The sequence below is a fragment of the Dipodomys spectabilis genome, unplaced genomic scaffold, assembly GCF_019054845.1.
Source record: "Dipodomys spectabilis isolate Male_0828 unplaced genomic scaffold, ASM1905484v1 ptg000273l, whole genome shotgun sequence".
NCBI classification, from domain to species: Eukaryota; Metazoa; Chordata; class Mammalia; order Rodentia; family Heteromyidae; genus Dipodomys; species Dipodomys spectabilis.
This window is the reverse complement of record NW_024870950.1, coordinates 2,148,297-2,164,614: the sequence shown is the minus strand read 5'-3', so window position 1 is coordinate 2,164,614 and position 16,318 is coordinate 2,148,297. Positions and strand designations below refer to the sequence as shown.

Sequence of the window (16,318 nt, the reverse complement as noted above, 5' to 3'; positions counted from 1 at the left end):
CTTTGATTGTTTCTCAAAATTGCCTTGAAAACTGCAACCATATTTTAGAAGACTTTGGTCTGTGTTGTTCTAGTTTTGAATATCTGTTGGGTCATTCAGAGGTCCACAGGTAATACAGGATAGTAGAGAGTAAATATTTATTTAGTTAGTTAACAGGTTTTGTGTAAGTTGTGTACACGTGTGTGCACGTGTGTGCTGGTTCCAGAGCTTAAACTCAGGGCCTCTTGCTCTTGGCTTAGGTTTTTTTGCTCAAGACTGGCGCTCTACCACTTGAGCTACAATCTACTTCTGGCTGTTTTGCTACTTAATCAGAGTTAAGAGTCTCTCAGATTTGTCTGGTTAGTCTGGCTTTGAACCAGGCTCATCAGATCTTAGCCTCCCAAGCAGTTAGAGTTTTATAGGCATGAACCACCAGCGCCAGTCAAGAGCTGTCAAAACAAACAACAGTATTCTACTTACTTTATTTCCCACAGCAATTTAATGAGGTTTGAATTACCATGGCCATGTTACAGATGAGGAACAGAGGTTCTCAACCACTGAGCATTCTGACTCACCTCCTGTATTCACTCACTGTTGTTGTTTTGTATTTATCCCAAATGAAGAAATACGTAGTAAAACCAGAAAGTGAAATTAAAAAGAGGGAGTGCATTTGGAGAACACAGGAAAAAAAACAAAAAAGAAACAAGGCTGTTGAATGTAGGTGAGATGCCAGATCTCATTTGACAGAAGAACTAAAGACAAGCAAACAGGTCCCTTTCCAAAGGTCCACACATGGATACGTCTAATCTGGTAATAGGAGAGGCACCTGGCAGCAGCTGTTACTTCACTACAAAACTATTTTCAGAATCACTGCCATTCACACAGTCCAATACCCCTTACAGGTCATGCCTGAATACCTTCAATGTGCCCATGTAAAAATACACTGCAAGTAGATTGGACATGCCCTATGAATTATACCTTATTTATTATCACCGGGCCCTCCCTTTTTCCGTCATGCTTTAGAATTATGGGCTGGAGCAGTTTTTAATACTCTATTTATTTTAGGGGAGGAAAATGTTTTTCTTTAACCACAACATTCATGCAATACCAACTGCTGGCAGTTTCCCCAGCATTTAAGGAAATATTGTTGTAAGACTTTTATGTTCTGTACTTCAATCAGCCAGAGCCAGCAGTATCCCCACAGAAGGACCCTCAACAGGCCATTTTCAGCATTTTGCTACAATTAAACTCCTCTGGTTTTAGCCCTCAGGCAATTTAGTACCTTTTTACATATGCACATTATGAACTTTTGACCAGGGTCTAGCAGTCATATATTAAGAGTGCAGCTCTCAAAAGCAGGCTTAACAAGTTCCTCTGAGTATTGAACTTGAAGTCAGTTGTGGAAAAGGTAATTTAAGCAACTTACAGCAAGGCTATTCAGAATCTCAGCGATGATCCTAAATATCTCTCTCTCTTTTTCTTTCTCTCACCCCCCCCCCCCCATTTCCTCTGGAAGCTGGTAGCAAGAGCTTTCAAAGTCTGTGATTGATCTTTTATTCAGTAGCTAACGAGGGCTGTGATTCTATTAGTGTGCTACAAGGCAAGAGAACAGTGATTTAATGAAGTGCCTACTGAGCGGGCCATAGATTTATCCCGTTGTCACTAATTTGCAGTGCAGGGGCGAGCATCAAGGAAAGGCGCCCACACTGCTATTAAGCAGGTATTTCCTTAGTAAATTGTTGTAAGGTCAGGTACAGTTATCTGAGCCAAAGCAATGCCTTACCACTTCAGTGTCTGCAAATGACAGCCGCCATGCTGAGCACTCACTGAAGCAGAACAGGGAGATCAGAGGTCCGTCTCCACGTCGCCCTCCGTGGAGGCAGGAGCAGATGAACTGCCAAGTGCGAGTAATAGAGTCATAATTGGTGATTAGAACTGGAAAGGGGCCGTAACATCTTAATACAAACTGGCGTATGTTATAGTTACTGTCAGTTGTTGTAAACTCGCCCTGCCGCCTGGACTAGTTACGTTTTTCTTGATTAGTTCTGGGCAGTGAGGCTGTGGGCTCCGGGGCAGGCCACACCGGTGACATTCACACTGCCTGTGGATGCTTCTCTGAGTCATTCCCTGTCCCCGATGTTTTTCTTGGGCACTCCATGCTTGTCTCCCCACCCGGCTCTCCCTACAGTGAGCTTTCCCACCACCGGGGGAGGACAGCCATGTCCTAAGTGTGCTCTGACCTCTTCTTTCCAGGCACCATGACATTTCTGCAGACTGGCTTTGAGGCTCATTGAACTTTTGTTTTATTTGCCTTTGCTGGGGAACTGGGCGGGATGCTTTGTGTTCAGTTTGAATCCCACTGCTGTCCTGTGCTCACAGTAACAGATTTTGTCTTACTGTGCCAGAAAGAAAATAAGTAGGCAATGCAGAGGGTTTCTATACACTTGGGTTCAGTGTTTTTTCTGGACAGTTAAAGTGTACTGTGTGTGTTCTGGTAGGTGCAGATAGTGCCCATCTTTGGTGAAGTTAGTGAAGAATTTGTTATACAGTGCATTAAAGAAAGGCCTAGCTGAGAGCTGGTGGCTCATGTCTGTAATCCTAGCCATTTTGAAGGCTGAGATCTGTGGATCGTAGCTCAAAGTCAGCTCAGGAAGGGAAGTCTATGAGATTCTTATCTTCAGTTAACCACTAGAAATCTGGAAGTGGGTGCTGTGGCTCAAAGTGGTAGAGAGCTAGCCTTGAGGGAAAAAGCACAGGGACAGCAGCCAGGTCTTGAGTTCAGACTCCATGACTGACATAAAAGAAAGGCCTACCCATGTAAAGGGACTGCCCTTGAAGACCAAGGTGTCCAACCGCATGCTGGTTGAAACAGGTGAGAGGCTTTGCTAGGATCTGTCACACTGTTGACATTCATAGAAGAAGCCCCTGGCATTCCGAGGCCAGCTGAGTGGTGACCACTGCTGCTAAACAGGCAGCTTGTCACTTGTTTCATTTTGAGTAGGATAAGGGTCATCTGGAGGCCTGGAGAGACCGATGAGATGCCACCATGAGCTCCAGCACATCCATGTCTTTACGGATGTGGCACAGAGTAGGTTCTCAGAAAATGCCTTTTGCTTTTGTGCCTGGGGGAATATTGACTAAGTGGGTCGTTTTTATAGCTGCTACAGCCCAGGGCTGATTGACCTGTGTTAAATTAGTTAAGGTTTATGACCAAGTGAAGAGTTTCAAGGACTGGTCTGTAAGGGAGCCCTGCTTGCATTTGATCTCCTGGTGAATTAAAAGGCCCAATTTGCCTGTATGGAGTAGATGCTACCCATATTCGTGCAAACTAGTCAAGGCCTGGGAAAGGCTCGTCTCTCTATCACAGAGGGCTGTGGGGTGAGGAGTACTGTGCTACAGAACTCATTGGCATACATAAAGTGGTGGCATTTCTACCATGAAACGGAATTGGAAGGAATGGTGAATGAAAGGAAGGGAGCGGGAAGAGGGGGAGGCGGGACTTAGCAACAGGTGATGGTGCTCAGTCTCTCTGTAGTCCACACCCAGAGGGGATGCCGAGAGAGCAGCCAATGGCCACAGCATATCAAGTGGTCATCCTGTGCTCACCTCTCATCTGCTTGGCAAACATTCAGTGAATCCCTTTGTTCTAGTTGATAGCACTGCTGGTTAGACATCATGTCAGGATTTGCACCCAGATCCCTCTCCATGTTCTGTATTCTGTCCAGAATTATAGACACATTCATTGTTTCTTCTGTGGCCCCCACTTTCCAGTCCTGATAGAGATTTTGTGTCATTGTGAGGGCCCCTGCTCATTCCCTTGTTGGGGTAATGGGCACTGCGAATCCCCATTTTGCTCTCAGGACATGATGTTGGTCCCTCACGAAAATCAGAGAGAAGAGGTTGTGGAGAGCTACTAAACTCCCATTTTCTAGAGTGGATGAGTAATCCACTTAGAAATCACTGTGACAGAGCCCTGCAACCCAGACAGCCCGCAGAGCCATTTCAAACGGAGTACTTGTTAAAGAACTGTTTTCTTTAGGATCTGTATTCTTCTGGACCCCTGAAAAATAGCTCATGTACACCCACTGTCCCTCATTTAACCTGTTCTCTGGGAAGTGCTCCTGCTGTCCACTTGTGTCAGCTGCTGTATGTGCTCCTCAGTATATGAATTAACATACTTCCTTCCATTTGCCTGGGAAACACTACCATCACCAGAGGGCATCACAAAAAGCAAGGTACACATTTCTTTCAGGTAGATAGTGTTTCAGGTAGATAGTGTTTCAGGTAGATAGGGTTTTGTTTTTCTTTATGAAGAAATGATCTTTAGAGTCATGTTTGAATGTGGGTAGATTGAATTTGTCTCCAAATTAGAAGAGAATAGGCTTTCAGATACAAGAAGTCATACATTCTATGAGGACATTTATACAGAATGCCATATAGGCAAAGCCATAGAGAGAATGTAGACTGTGGTGGCGGGGGTGGTACAGGGCCTTCAGGGAGGCCATGAGGGTGACTGCTAGTGGGCATGGGGTTCCCCAGGGGAATGTGGCATACATTTCAGAAGTAGATAGAGGTGAGGGTTGCACAACTCTGTGAATGAACTAGATGCTACTAAGCTCTACAGAATAAAATGGTTCATTTTTTTGAATCTGTAAGTTGGTGTGGAGAGTGTACTGGAGATTGAACAGTTTGGGAATTTCACCCCAATAAAGTAGGAGAGTAACTCCTTAATACAAATGGAAGATACCAAGCTCGTCATGTTCTACTTCCGCCTGCTTAAACAATGCCTCTATTTATTTCAGGAGTTGATTGGGTCGAGAGTAATACTAGGTAAACAGAGCTCAGACAGGGATCCCAAGGATTGGCCTGTGTGGGGTGCATAGCTCCTGTAGACGTATACTTACTTACCTTACCCTCTCTTGACCACAGTATTGATTTGTTATGTGTTTGCCTGTGTTATTAATAATGTACACCTTGAAAAAATCTATGTGCATTATAGTCTTTGATCTTGTCATGAATTTCAAAGGCAAAGATTTTATTTTCTTTTTCTTTTTCTTTCTCTCATTTTTTTTTAATTTTCAAAGTAGACTAGAAATAAGTTTAAAACTTTTCCTAGTGGAAGACTTCCTATTGACTTATATCCTTTTTAATGAGATATGTATATTTGTGTGATATTCATGCATGTACCTGTATATGTACACACAAACATGTATTTGCACACACATACTTTCATATATACATGTCTATGTACACATAGACTCATATAAAATTTATGTTAATATATATACCCATGTGTACTCATACAGCTATGCATACTTATACATTCATACACAAGTACTCACAAACTTATCCATGCACACACTCCTCACATATCTTAAGAAGAGATTTACAAAACTCATGCATTTCATGCTTTCTGTATGCCAGCGGTGAAGAATATTTGAATATAAGCCTTACTCATCTAGTAGATTAAAACAGAAATTAAATACTTTAGACTAAGGCAGGATCAAAGGCTCTCTTTTCATTGTTCTTTTATTGTTTATTGACTTCAAAAAGACTTTTTAGTTTAAACTGACTTTAATGTCTCTTGAATGCTCTTTTGTAAAATGACTTTGAAAACTCAGGGATAATGTGTTCATTAAGTGGAGAAAAATCTTAGGAAAAATGTAAGTGTAACTTGGCTTTCATTAGAGTAGAATGAGATAAAGCTTTGCTTAATTAATGTCTGTTTTCCCTCTGTTCAGAATTATAAGGAAAAAAGATCTCAAAATGAGTCCTGATAACAATTTGAAGTAGACCAGATAGTACTAGAAGTTTCTTCCTTATTCTTAGACCTTAGAAGAGTATACTTTATGCAACGCTATGGCACAACTGGCATGTCCTAGGCACCATACATATATTTTGTGTGTGTGCTAGTCCTAGGGCTTGAATTCAGGGCCTAGGCACTTTTGTTTTATTTTTTGATTAAGGCTAGTGCTCTCCCACTTAAGCCAAACCTCACTTCTAGCTTTTTGCTTGTTAATCAGAGAAAAGAGTCTCATCTCACAGACTTTACTGCCTGGGATTGCTTTTAACTGCTGCCTCCAGAGTACCTTGGATTATAGCCATGAACCATTGGCATTGGCTCTACCAGACATACATTGAATATAAAATGACAGCAGGACCCAGTGACCCCAAATACTGTGGCTTCTTTTCACTTCTTTGGCTTGGTTTTTTGTTTCTTTACAACACCAGTTTGAACTGGACAGTTCTAAGGAGCAGTGAGTTCAATTGTTGTGTCTTCCTTTCTACTTAAATCCTTCCTCTTTCCCAAGCCACTGTTCAAAATTGCCTATCTCAGAGGGCCTGTTCTCAGTGCCTCTGGAACTGTTTCTGGCCTCCAGGAGCTCAAGCACCTTTTTACATCACATCTTCAATCTTCCGTGGCTTTCCAATATTTTCTCTTCTCTTTTCTAGAGAGCTGACCTGCTCTTAACCAAACTTGGATCCTGTGCTAGGATTGCACAAATTGTAATTGTTGTACACATTTCATGAGACCACATGCTGGACTCCAACTCTGAGGTTGCACCAGTGGTGCCGCTTGCTGCTCACTGCCAGGCCTTACCCTTGTGATTGCAGTGGCAGTACTATTGCACAGGAGAACCATGCAACAGAGCCCTGACCCACCCTCTGTTTCTGTACATCCCATGGGGTGCAGGTCCTTGGGAAGCCATCTCATGGTACATTCTCAGCTCTCTCAGAAGAGACATCACAGCTGGTGACGGTGGTGGCAGGTGCCCATAATCCCATCTATTTGGGAGAGTGAGGTGGGGGATCATTGAGCCCCTTGTTTGATTCCAGCTTTGGCATCCCAGATGGTTTGCTTCAACACCAGTGTAGTCCTGCAAGTCTTCCTCTTCAAATGCCCAAATGTCCCCTCCTTGAATTGTAGAATTCAGAGGCTGATGTAAATAACACAGGTTTTAAGTGGCCCAGAGTCACTCTGGGTTTGTTATCTAAACCCTCAGGGATAGTTACACCCTCTCCTGAGAAGGGTAATTGAACCTCCAAACCACCCACCAAGATTTCTGCCTGTAAAACATTGAAGGACTGTTAACTATAAAGACTTCCCTTCTGCAATTTGTTTTCCATTGAGGAACTAGAGTGCAAGGAAAATACAGATTCACATAATATACAAAGATCAACCTCTTAAGCTACAGTATGTGTATTGTTGCAGTTGCACTTGGACCAGGGCTGGAGCAAAACCAAAAGGGAGCAGAGAAGAAATCAGGGTTCTAGAATTGACACGGCAGTCTGTACAACACAGCGTGATAATGGTATTTGATATCACCCATTCAATGTGAGATCGACTTCTGGAAGCAGAGTGTGGGGTGTCCAGAAGCACTTTCTAATAAAAAGCGGTCCAGTTACAAGATGCAGAGCACCTGCCTTTAAGAGCATAGGCGGCTTCAACACAGTCTCACACACCGAGGCAGCATCTGTGGACTCTGTTTGAAACATGCACGACCGAGCCAGTCCAGAAGTGTTGTCATGCATGTTTTGCCTGAGAAAACCATCCTTCAGAGTGGTGAACATCAGACCCACGGGAGCTGATGCCGAGGGTGCCGATGGATGTCCTTTTGGTTGTTTGCTCAGTAGATCTAAATCAAACCAACATGTGTAACCTGGGATTAGAGCCAATAAGATGTGGATGAAAGCATCCGGGACTTGACAAGTCTAAGTTTTAGACAGATATATTATTAAAGGTAAATGCTGGCCACTGTCACAAGCCCACACACGTACAGTGGCTCAAGCATGTGCCTGAATTCAATTCTTGCTTGCAGAAGGTCCAAACTTAACTATTCTGCATTACCAGGCAGTTCTCTTCCATGTGGTAACTCAAGTTGCCTGAGTCTTTCCGTCTCCTCACCCTGCCATCTTCTACATGGTTGCAGTGGCACATGCCTGTAGTTAAAAAGAAGTTTTGTCAATGCTTGGGAAGAAATGGGGCATGGCTACTTGTTGCCCTGGCTGAGGTACTGTTTCTGTTTTAAAATCACGATGGATTCTCAGTTATCGTTTTTTTCCCCACAAGCTCCACAACTTCTACTCTGATTGTTCAATGTGCTGCGTTCCCTTACCTCCCTTCTGTTGAAAAGGCATGAAAAGATGGTCCTTCACAGACAACCTAGAACTGATAATGGCCCTGGTACAGGTTCCAGTGAATACGGAAAAGCAGAAATTAATATTAGAATATTAATATTGGAAGCCTTTTGCTTTCCTGTAGAAGAAACAAGATATTTCTTGTTCCTATACCCCCACCACCCAGCCATTTTTTATGCCAGAGATGATGTTTGATGACTCCAGACCCCACAATCTATCTTCCTGCTTCCATGATGTAACAAGAAGAAGCAAAAGCCAATGGAACAGCAGAGAGAATGGCCTTCACATTGTAGAACCACCACCCAATGTCAGCATCCATGTGGCAGTAGTGATTCTTCATTCAGGACCTGCTTTCCTACTCTGGAAAATTCATGAACCACTAATAAACATATCAATGTAGAGCTGGAGTGGCTTACACTTAAGTCCGAGCTACTCAGGAGACTGAGATAGAGGAACTAGATTCAAATCCTTCCCAGGAAGGAAAGTCTGTGATACTCTTACCTCTAGTTAATTAGACAAAACCTAGAAGTGGAGGCATGACTCAAGTGGTAGAAAGCCAACCTTGAGTGAAGAAGCTAAGGGACAGCCCCAAGACTGAGTACTGGTGTGCATGCACACATGTGCACATGCTCTTTCTTTTCTTTCTCTCGTAGACACGCACACACGTGTATACACACACACACACACACACACACACACACACACACACACACACACACACACACACACACACACACACACACACACACACACACACACCCCATATCAATACAGTGTTGAGTACCATTTTAAGAAGGATTCTGGGTAACACTCTGGGTGAGTGTTCTTTGGGAATACAACTTTCATCCCTCACTTCATTTGTCTGGCTGAATGTTTGCAAATAATAATTACGATTTTCTTGTAGAGGAGAGTACTAGTGTAGCATTTCAGAAAGTTAACAGTTGCAATGCTAGAAGACTTTCCTCCTTATTTGCTTTCTGTCTCCTGCACATTTTTTGTTGTGGTGGTTTTGGCCAGGATGACCTCAGAGCTGTTCATCACGCACAAAATCCCTGAAGTGATACTTGAACTTCTTGCCTTTTCTATTATTGACCTTTTTACTCTGTGACTTTGTACAGAGGCACATTTATATTATAGTAATTGCCTCCTGGCATTTAAAAAAAATCTTTATTTGGGAAGCCTTGGTTAGATGATAAAAATAAGTAGTCCTTGGACATCATTTGGTGTGAGCAAGGCTGGAGTTTCTTTCATTCTTAATTTTACTCCTCTTCCCTCTCAACATAATGATAATAGCGATGTATTTCATGAGGTACATTGTGAACATATTAAATAAATTTTTAGACAATTTAGTGCATTTTTTCAATGTCTTTTTCCCATTCATTTAAACTATTCCATTTAGAGGTTTTTGATTCTCCACATACTAAAAACATTACAAAGACAGTTCTTTTTGGGAATGTTACATAATTCAAACTTTTCACCTTTCTCACTTAATCCATTCCTTTGTCAATTCTAACTAGGTAATGCAATACTAATTTGTACATGTGATGTTTTTAGAAGCCCCTGCTTGCAATGGTTAAAGGAGGGATGGAAAATAACAATATACATACCCATCCCTGTATACATTATAAAATAAGACCCCAGCCATATTCAAGTGCAGATGCCAAGGGTGAGCTCATAGAACCCACTGCATCCACAGTAGAATCAGGACCAGGCTACAGGTCAGCTTCATGGCTCATCAGCCAAGGACGTCTGGCAGTGCATCAATTCTAGAAGCTTTTCCTCATTTTTTTTTTTTTTTGTAATAGAAAACTTTGGACCCTTGGTAATTATTTCTGAACAAAGAAATTCAGAGTAGTTTCATGTGTAAATTTCCATCCATAGGAGCTAACTTATCTTGCTGCTATGTAATTAGGAATGCATGCCATCAAGCTTTGCTATGCAGAACGAAATCATACCTTTTTTTTATGGGATGAGAGAGCATTGTGAGAATGAACCCTAGGTCAAAATGAGATTGCCAATTTACCTCCTTCCTCAACAGTCTGATTCTGCACCAGAGAAGGCAGCACAGGGTCCGGGACCAACTCGGGTCTGCTGCCTCTTTCTGAACAGCCTGTGAACTAAGAATTGTACTTACACTTAAACATAGTTGAATGTGCAAAAGGCAGGGAGCAATAGCAAACATCTTGGAAAGTGGGGGGGTGGGAAGCAGAAAATTGTAATAGAAAAATTAAAGTAGCTGAGTACTGGTGGCTCACTCCTGTACTCCTAGCTACTCAGGAGACTGAGATCTAAGGATTGCTGTTCAAAGCCAGCAGGGACAGAAACCTCTATGAGATTCTTTTTTTTTTGGTCCGGTCTTGGTGCCTGAACTCTGGGCCTGGGCACTGTCCCTCAGCTCTTCAGCTCAAGGCTAGCGCTGTACCACTTGAGCCACAGTGCCATTCTGGCTTTTTCTGTTTATGTGGTGCTGAGGAATCGAACCCAGGGCTTTAGGCATGTGAGGCAAACACTCTACCACTGAGCCACCTTCCCAGCCCCTCTATGAGATTCTTATCTCCACTAAACTTACAAAAAAAGCCAGAAATGGCAAAAGAAGCTCATGGCAGTGCCCGGACCCTTAGTTCAAGTTCCAGGACCAACACCAAAAATGAAAATCAATTAATAAATGTACACAGTGTATGAAGAGTACATGAAATTCAAAGTCAAGTGTCTTTCAAGTTTCGATGGAACACAGTCTTGTTTATGTTATGCCCTGCTGGGTAATTTGCTGCTGCTCTAGACTTCAGATGAGTAGCTGCATATGATCTACAACGTTGAAAACATTATTCCAGGACCCTTTTCAGACAATGTTTGCTTATTAACCTGTGAGCAGAGATGATTAACAGTCAATGATGATGATGATGATGATGATGATGATGATGATTTGTCCTTCCATCCTCAGTTTGGCAAGATTGACATACTATACCCAGTGGTAATAAGGATCCTGTGACCATTCCCTTAGAATTCTTTCTCGACCGCAAGTGCCAGCCTTGATTCTGCCCCGCAAGTGACCGGCAAGGTGCTAGCTGAGAGCGGTGCAATCAGCCAGTGGTCCTCAGCGGGCCACGGAAGAGCCACCTCCAAGACTATGGAGCCTTCACGTGCCACGCCATGCCGAGTCCTTGTCGCACAGACCACCATTCTGCCCTCCAGACGCAGAATTAATTTAGGGATGATGAGGGGAAAGTGGTCTCTCTTTATCTGTTAATTCCACGGAGGAAGTTCTGTTCAGAATGAATAGTCTTGAAATGTGCTATAAAGTTACCTATCAAGACCACTTTTACAGAGAGATTTAAATGTGATAATAAGAATAAAAGAAAATGAAGTGACATTGAGGGCATCTTCTTTTATAACAGCTCTTGGTCTTGACTGTTAAGCACACTGTAAAATGACTTTTATACATTTATGGATTGAAATGGTTCAGCTGAAAATTTTAAGTGTTAACATTGTTCAAACTTCCATTACTAACCCCACTCACGTTGTTACAAAACAGTTTCATATTTGACATTTTGTTCATGCTAACCTGGGACTTTTTATGTTAAAGCTCTCCTTTCATGCAGTCCTGAGGTCTGCTTAGTATGATTTTTAGATCCTTTTGGTAAAAGTTTGTTATGTATACATATTTTACCCCAATGCATTCTAATAATCATGGAAGGTGTGTGTGTGTGTGTGTGTGTGTGTGTGTGTGTGTGTGTCTGTGTGTGTCTGTGTGTGTGTGTGTGTATGTGTGTGTGTATGTGTGAGACAGAGAAAGAGAAAGACAGGAAGAAAGGTGAGTTTTGGTAGAAAAATAAGGATATCTTTTCTTAACCTGTTTCCTCCTTTTTCACATTTTTTTCTATTCTTCAACCCTAATAGTATTTGAACTACAGTCTATAAACTGTACCTAGATTTTTACAACAGATTTCCCCCACTTAAATTGTTCAGTTCAATGTCTTTCCATGGACCGGGACCGCCAGCACCATGATCAACCTTTGACTCTTCCTGTCACCTGCAGTCATCGCCCCCTTCTCCTCTCCCCCCCCCCCCCCCCCCAGTTTTTCATCTCCGCCTTCCTTTGGCCCTGGCACACATGAGTCTGCCTTCTGTCTCTAGGTGTGCACGGTCTGGACGTGCCATGGATGGAGTCCTGCCCATGGGTCATCAGTGATTGGCTTCTTTCCCTCACAGGATGTTGTCCATCCATGTTGCAACTTAATGATTAACCAATCACTTATTTTTTTCTTTCTCACAGGTACAAATTCAAAAGCAAATAAACACATACCTAAGAAATATTTACCTTGTTTATGGATGTCAATACTATTGGATTAATCTCTGTCAACCCTGCAGGAAGCAGCCATGATGACATACCCCAGGCATTTTAGAAATGCTGCTGAGCATATAAATGATGGAGACAGCTATGGTCAGTGACCTGGCTCTTAGTGCTTCTCTCAGTACAGCTGTGGGTATATCAAGAGGAGGGGGCAGCACATTGACTGGACATGGCCACGGCTCTGCTTTAGAGATGATCATGCAGACCCTACTGATATCTCATGTGTTAGATACTGTTGCTGTTTCTTTCTTGGTCTCACCTTCTCCTCCCTGCTAACTGAGGGGGGGCTCACCTCTTCACCTCCTTGTGCTACCTGGGCCTCCTTTGTTACCCACTTTGGCTGTAACACCCCCTCTTCAAATGTGCTGTTGGTGAGATAGGAGCTTTCAGTCGACAGATAAACTATAGTTTGTCACTGTGTTGCTTATTTCTTCCCATGGCTTTGCGGGAGAGATTAAAGTGTTGCTTGGATATAACTTAGTTCTTTAAAAAAAAAAAAAAATTACTCCTGTTTTAGCAAAGCTAACTTTGTTCAAAGATAACATGAGCCATGACTTTCATTCTGATGGAAAGATGTTTGGAAGAATGGGTGTCTTATTTATTTATTATGCACTAAGGGGGGTTATGTTTGGACTAAGGTGTTTCTTTTCTTTATCTTTCTGGATGCAGCCCTGTGTACCACAGTCATTTCCTCATTTGCCTGAGATGAATCTTGCAAATATGTCTAGACTTCTGATTATTACCAAATCCAGGCAAAGTCTGGCCAAAAGACCAATGGTGGATATACAGGGCATAATTGGACAGTGGCTTTCCTTTTTATTTGAAGATCTGTCCCCCTTTGTCACAGAGGATGGAAAGTCTGCTTAAGGTCTAAGCCAGCTAATTGCTTCCTCTGTTGAAGACCTAAATGAGTTTTAAAGTGAAATGCATATCTCCAAAGGCTAAGTAGCCAACACACAATAGGCAATTGAGATAGCAAAGTCTAATTTAGAAAAGCCCTCCCCCCCTTCCTGGCTTCCTCTCTGTCCTGCTTTTCTTTCTTTCTCTCTTCCTCTTTTTCTCCTTAAGTTCTCCCCTTTTACTCCCGCCCTTTCTCCTTCAATTCCTCCCTTTCCCCCTTTTTTCATTTAACCATTATAGATATAGTGGGGATGTATCTGTGGGCTTTTGCTGGTAATTAAATAAATTATTTATACATTTAACACAATCTTGAATTACCAGGTGATCATCTTAGGCACTCAAAGGTATAAGAGCCCTTGAAAGCCATATGCAAGCATAGATATTCCGTAGCACGCCTTACAATCTAAATATTGCTTTTAGTGTAATCGAAGTAGCAAGAGTAGTCACAGCAGTTGATGGACTATTTTTCAAATTGATTTCAAAAATGTATTTAAGGGGATGATCTTCTAGTCTAGATTACCTATTGATTTTTAATATGAAAAGCTCATTATGTAAGCAGTAACTGCATATAAAAACCTAGCAAACCTTTGCATAAATCCTTTAATTGAATTTCCAGAGCCTGTGGTTCTACTTTTTTTTTTAATTAAATCTATTTCTTTTTTTAAGTGTTACTGTGTAATTTGCATGCTGTGAAGAGGCCCTGTCCCAGATAAAGTGCCATTGATCCTTATTAAACCTCACCTCTGGGCTTGCTTAAAACTAACTGGAAAAATTAAAGTGTTCGTGTCGCGGTGCACTTATAACTTGCATGATAGGATTATGGAAAAAATAATAAAACTAATTTCCAAGAGAGAATTTATAATGTGAAGATTTTAATTTTTTCAATTTGATAATTAATAGTGAAATCATATCATATGTATAAATCATATTTTAGCCTATAAACTGAAATGGCAATTAGGAAAGATAATATATACTTGATGTAAAACCATCATGTTACATGCGATAATCTTTTGGCACTTAAATTTTTTTAATTGTGGAAGGAAAGGATTATGAATTCATGTCAAGCACATTAAATTGTGGGTTTCACTGGAAAAATCTGATTCTTTAACTGTGCACTCTGTTAGGAAATTTTTAATATCAGTGTGAAGAAGTATAAAAGATATGGGAAAAGATTTTCTGGTTATATGCGTGGTAAAATGTATGTATTCGAATTACCAAGGGAAAGAAAAATATAAAGGCTGCAATAGTTTTTTTTCTATTTTTTAATACCTACCATTTGTTATTTTAAAAGCAATAAAATCCCCTAAAGAAATATTCATAATCAATAAGAACACAAAATATGGAATATATTAACTGAGTTATAAAAATGTTTGTAGTATAGCACAAAATGAAAAACACTGCAAGTTATGTACGGTTTAAAGTGTAATCAATTTTGAGGTTGTATACAAGGGTATAAATGATAAACACAAGTAGTAGCATTTTTAGTAAAGGCTGTTACAAAATACTGTATTTATGGGCTCTTCCATTCTTTTTATAGCTCATTAATGTGGGAAACAAACACAGTGTATCCATCTTTGCAGGCAGCTTAAAATTCCCTTAAATGATATTTTTAAATGGAAATACTGAGCTCGTTTAATCTGTTTCTTCCTTAGGCCTGTTGAAGGGTTGTCTGTACCAAACTGGGCTTCCTTTTCAGTGTCTCTGCAAAGGAAGAGCGATGATAATGATGCATTGCTCTCTGTCCACACACTAGGGCCCCATCTCACACTTGTACAAATGGTCTTGGCAATATCCCCTTCTCTCACCAGCCTCCTGCCCTACCTTCTTTTGTATCAGCCCTACCCCAAGAAGTACCTTCTCACCTCGGGAAGCTGCATTAATTCTTCCTGGCCACAAGGGGGCTGTTGAGTTATCAGTTCACTGATTGGCTGGTGGGAGAGTTTTAAGGCTGGTTCCAAGGGTGCTGGATTTCCTGCTGGCCTATGAATATGCATGTGATCTATGAATATGCATGAAGTCTGTGCTCAGCCTTCTAGCAGGTTTAAGGAGACTGTTGATTCTGGTGGTGAGGGGTTGAATTTTTTTTTTTTTTTAAACTTTCTCTCTTCCATTCTTGTGGACAAACCCTTTTTGAGTAAGCTGAATTTGAGTGTAATTTCATTAATGTACTCACAGTATTTTATTTGGTTTGATGATTCCACCATGGCCCCTTTCTCCTTTCAATTTATCAGTCTATAAATGTCACAGACCCATTATCATCAAGTCATGTTTCCAGGACTGTAGAAGTCAGTCGCTAACTTGGATAATCCACCCTTTATAAAATAAAAGTGGATTTTACAGTGCTGTATTTGTATTCCATGATGTAGGCATATTTGAAAAGAAAAAAAATTGTGGGAAAGGACAAAGTCTTTTAATTGTTTCTCCCCCTCCATTCTGAGTAATATACATTCTAGCACTACATAGCTCCTGTCTTCCTTCCATTCACTCAACCATCTGTCCATCCGTCCATCTGTCCACCCATCCGTCCATCATCCATCCATCATCCATATACTGAATACCTATTGTGTATCAGGCATTACTTTAGATAGTAAATGTATAGATAAGAATTAGGCTAAGCCATTACTACCCAGAATCTCACTATGGGAAGAGAGGAAACAAAATATTATGTTAATAGTTTTAACAGGAATAAGCGAAAACCAAACAGCCTGGGTGAAGATTGGGTACAGAGACATTTTTCATTATAATGCTGCAAGTTTTTTTTAGGCCTCTGACTATCAGTGTTTATTTGGACTTTATAGTTATCAATTTAAAATAATTTGAGGTGAAATCATGATAATGAGTGTTATGATATGATGATTTTAGAATGAAGTCTCTGTGGCAGAATAGTATTAAAGATACTGTATAGTAAAAAATAGTTATTGCACATTTCATTCCCTAAAATACACTGGC

General features: G+C 41.1%; 1 protein-coding gene across 3 annotated transcripts in view; it reads left to right on the top strand.

Moving 5' to 3' along the window:
- Wwox (WW domain containing oxidoreductase) overlaps window positions 1-16,318 on the top strand; it is a 739,180-nt gene that overhangs the window by 244,466 nt on the left and 478,396 nt on the right. Inside the window, exon 9 of one of the 3 annotated variants that reach the window (XM_042700811.1) lies at window positions 11,060-11,119. The exons of the other annotated variants lie outside the window; for them this stretch is intronic. Coding sequence (XP_042556745.1) covers window positions 11,060-11,107 — 48 coding nt within the window. The 3' untranslated portion in view covers window positions 11,108-11,119. Of the gene's footprint in view, window positions 1-11,059; window positions 11,120-16,318 lie in introns of those variants that run through there. 3 annotated transcript variants of the gene reach the window in all.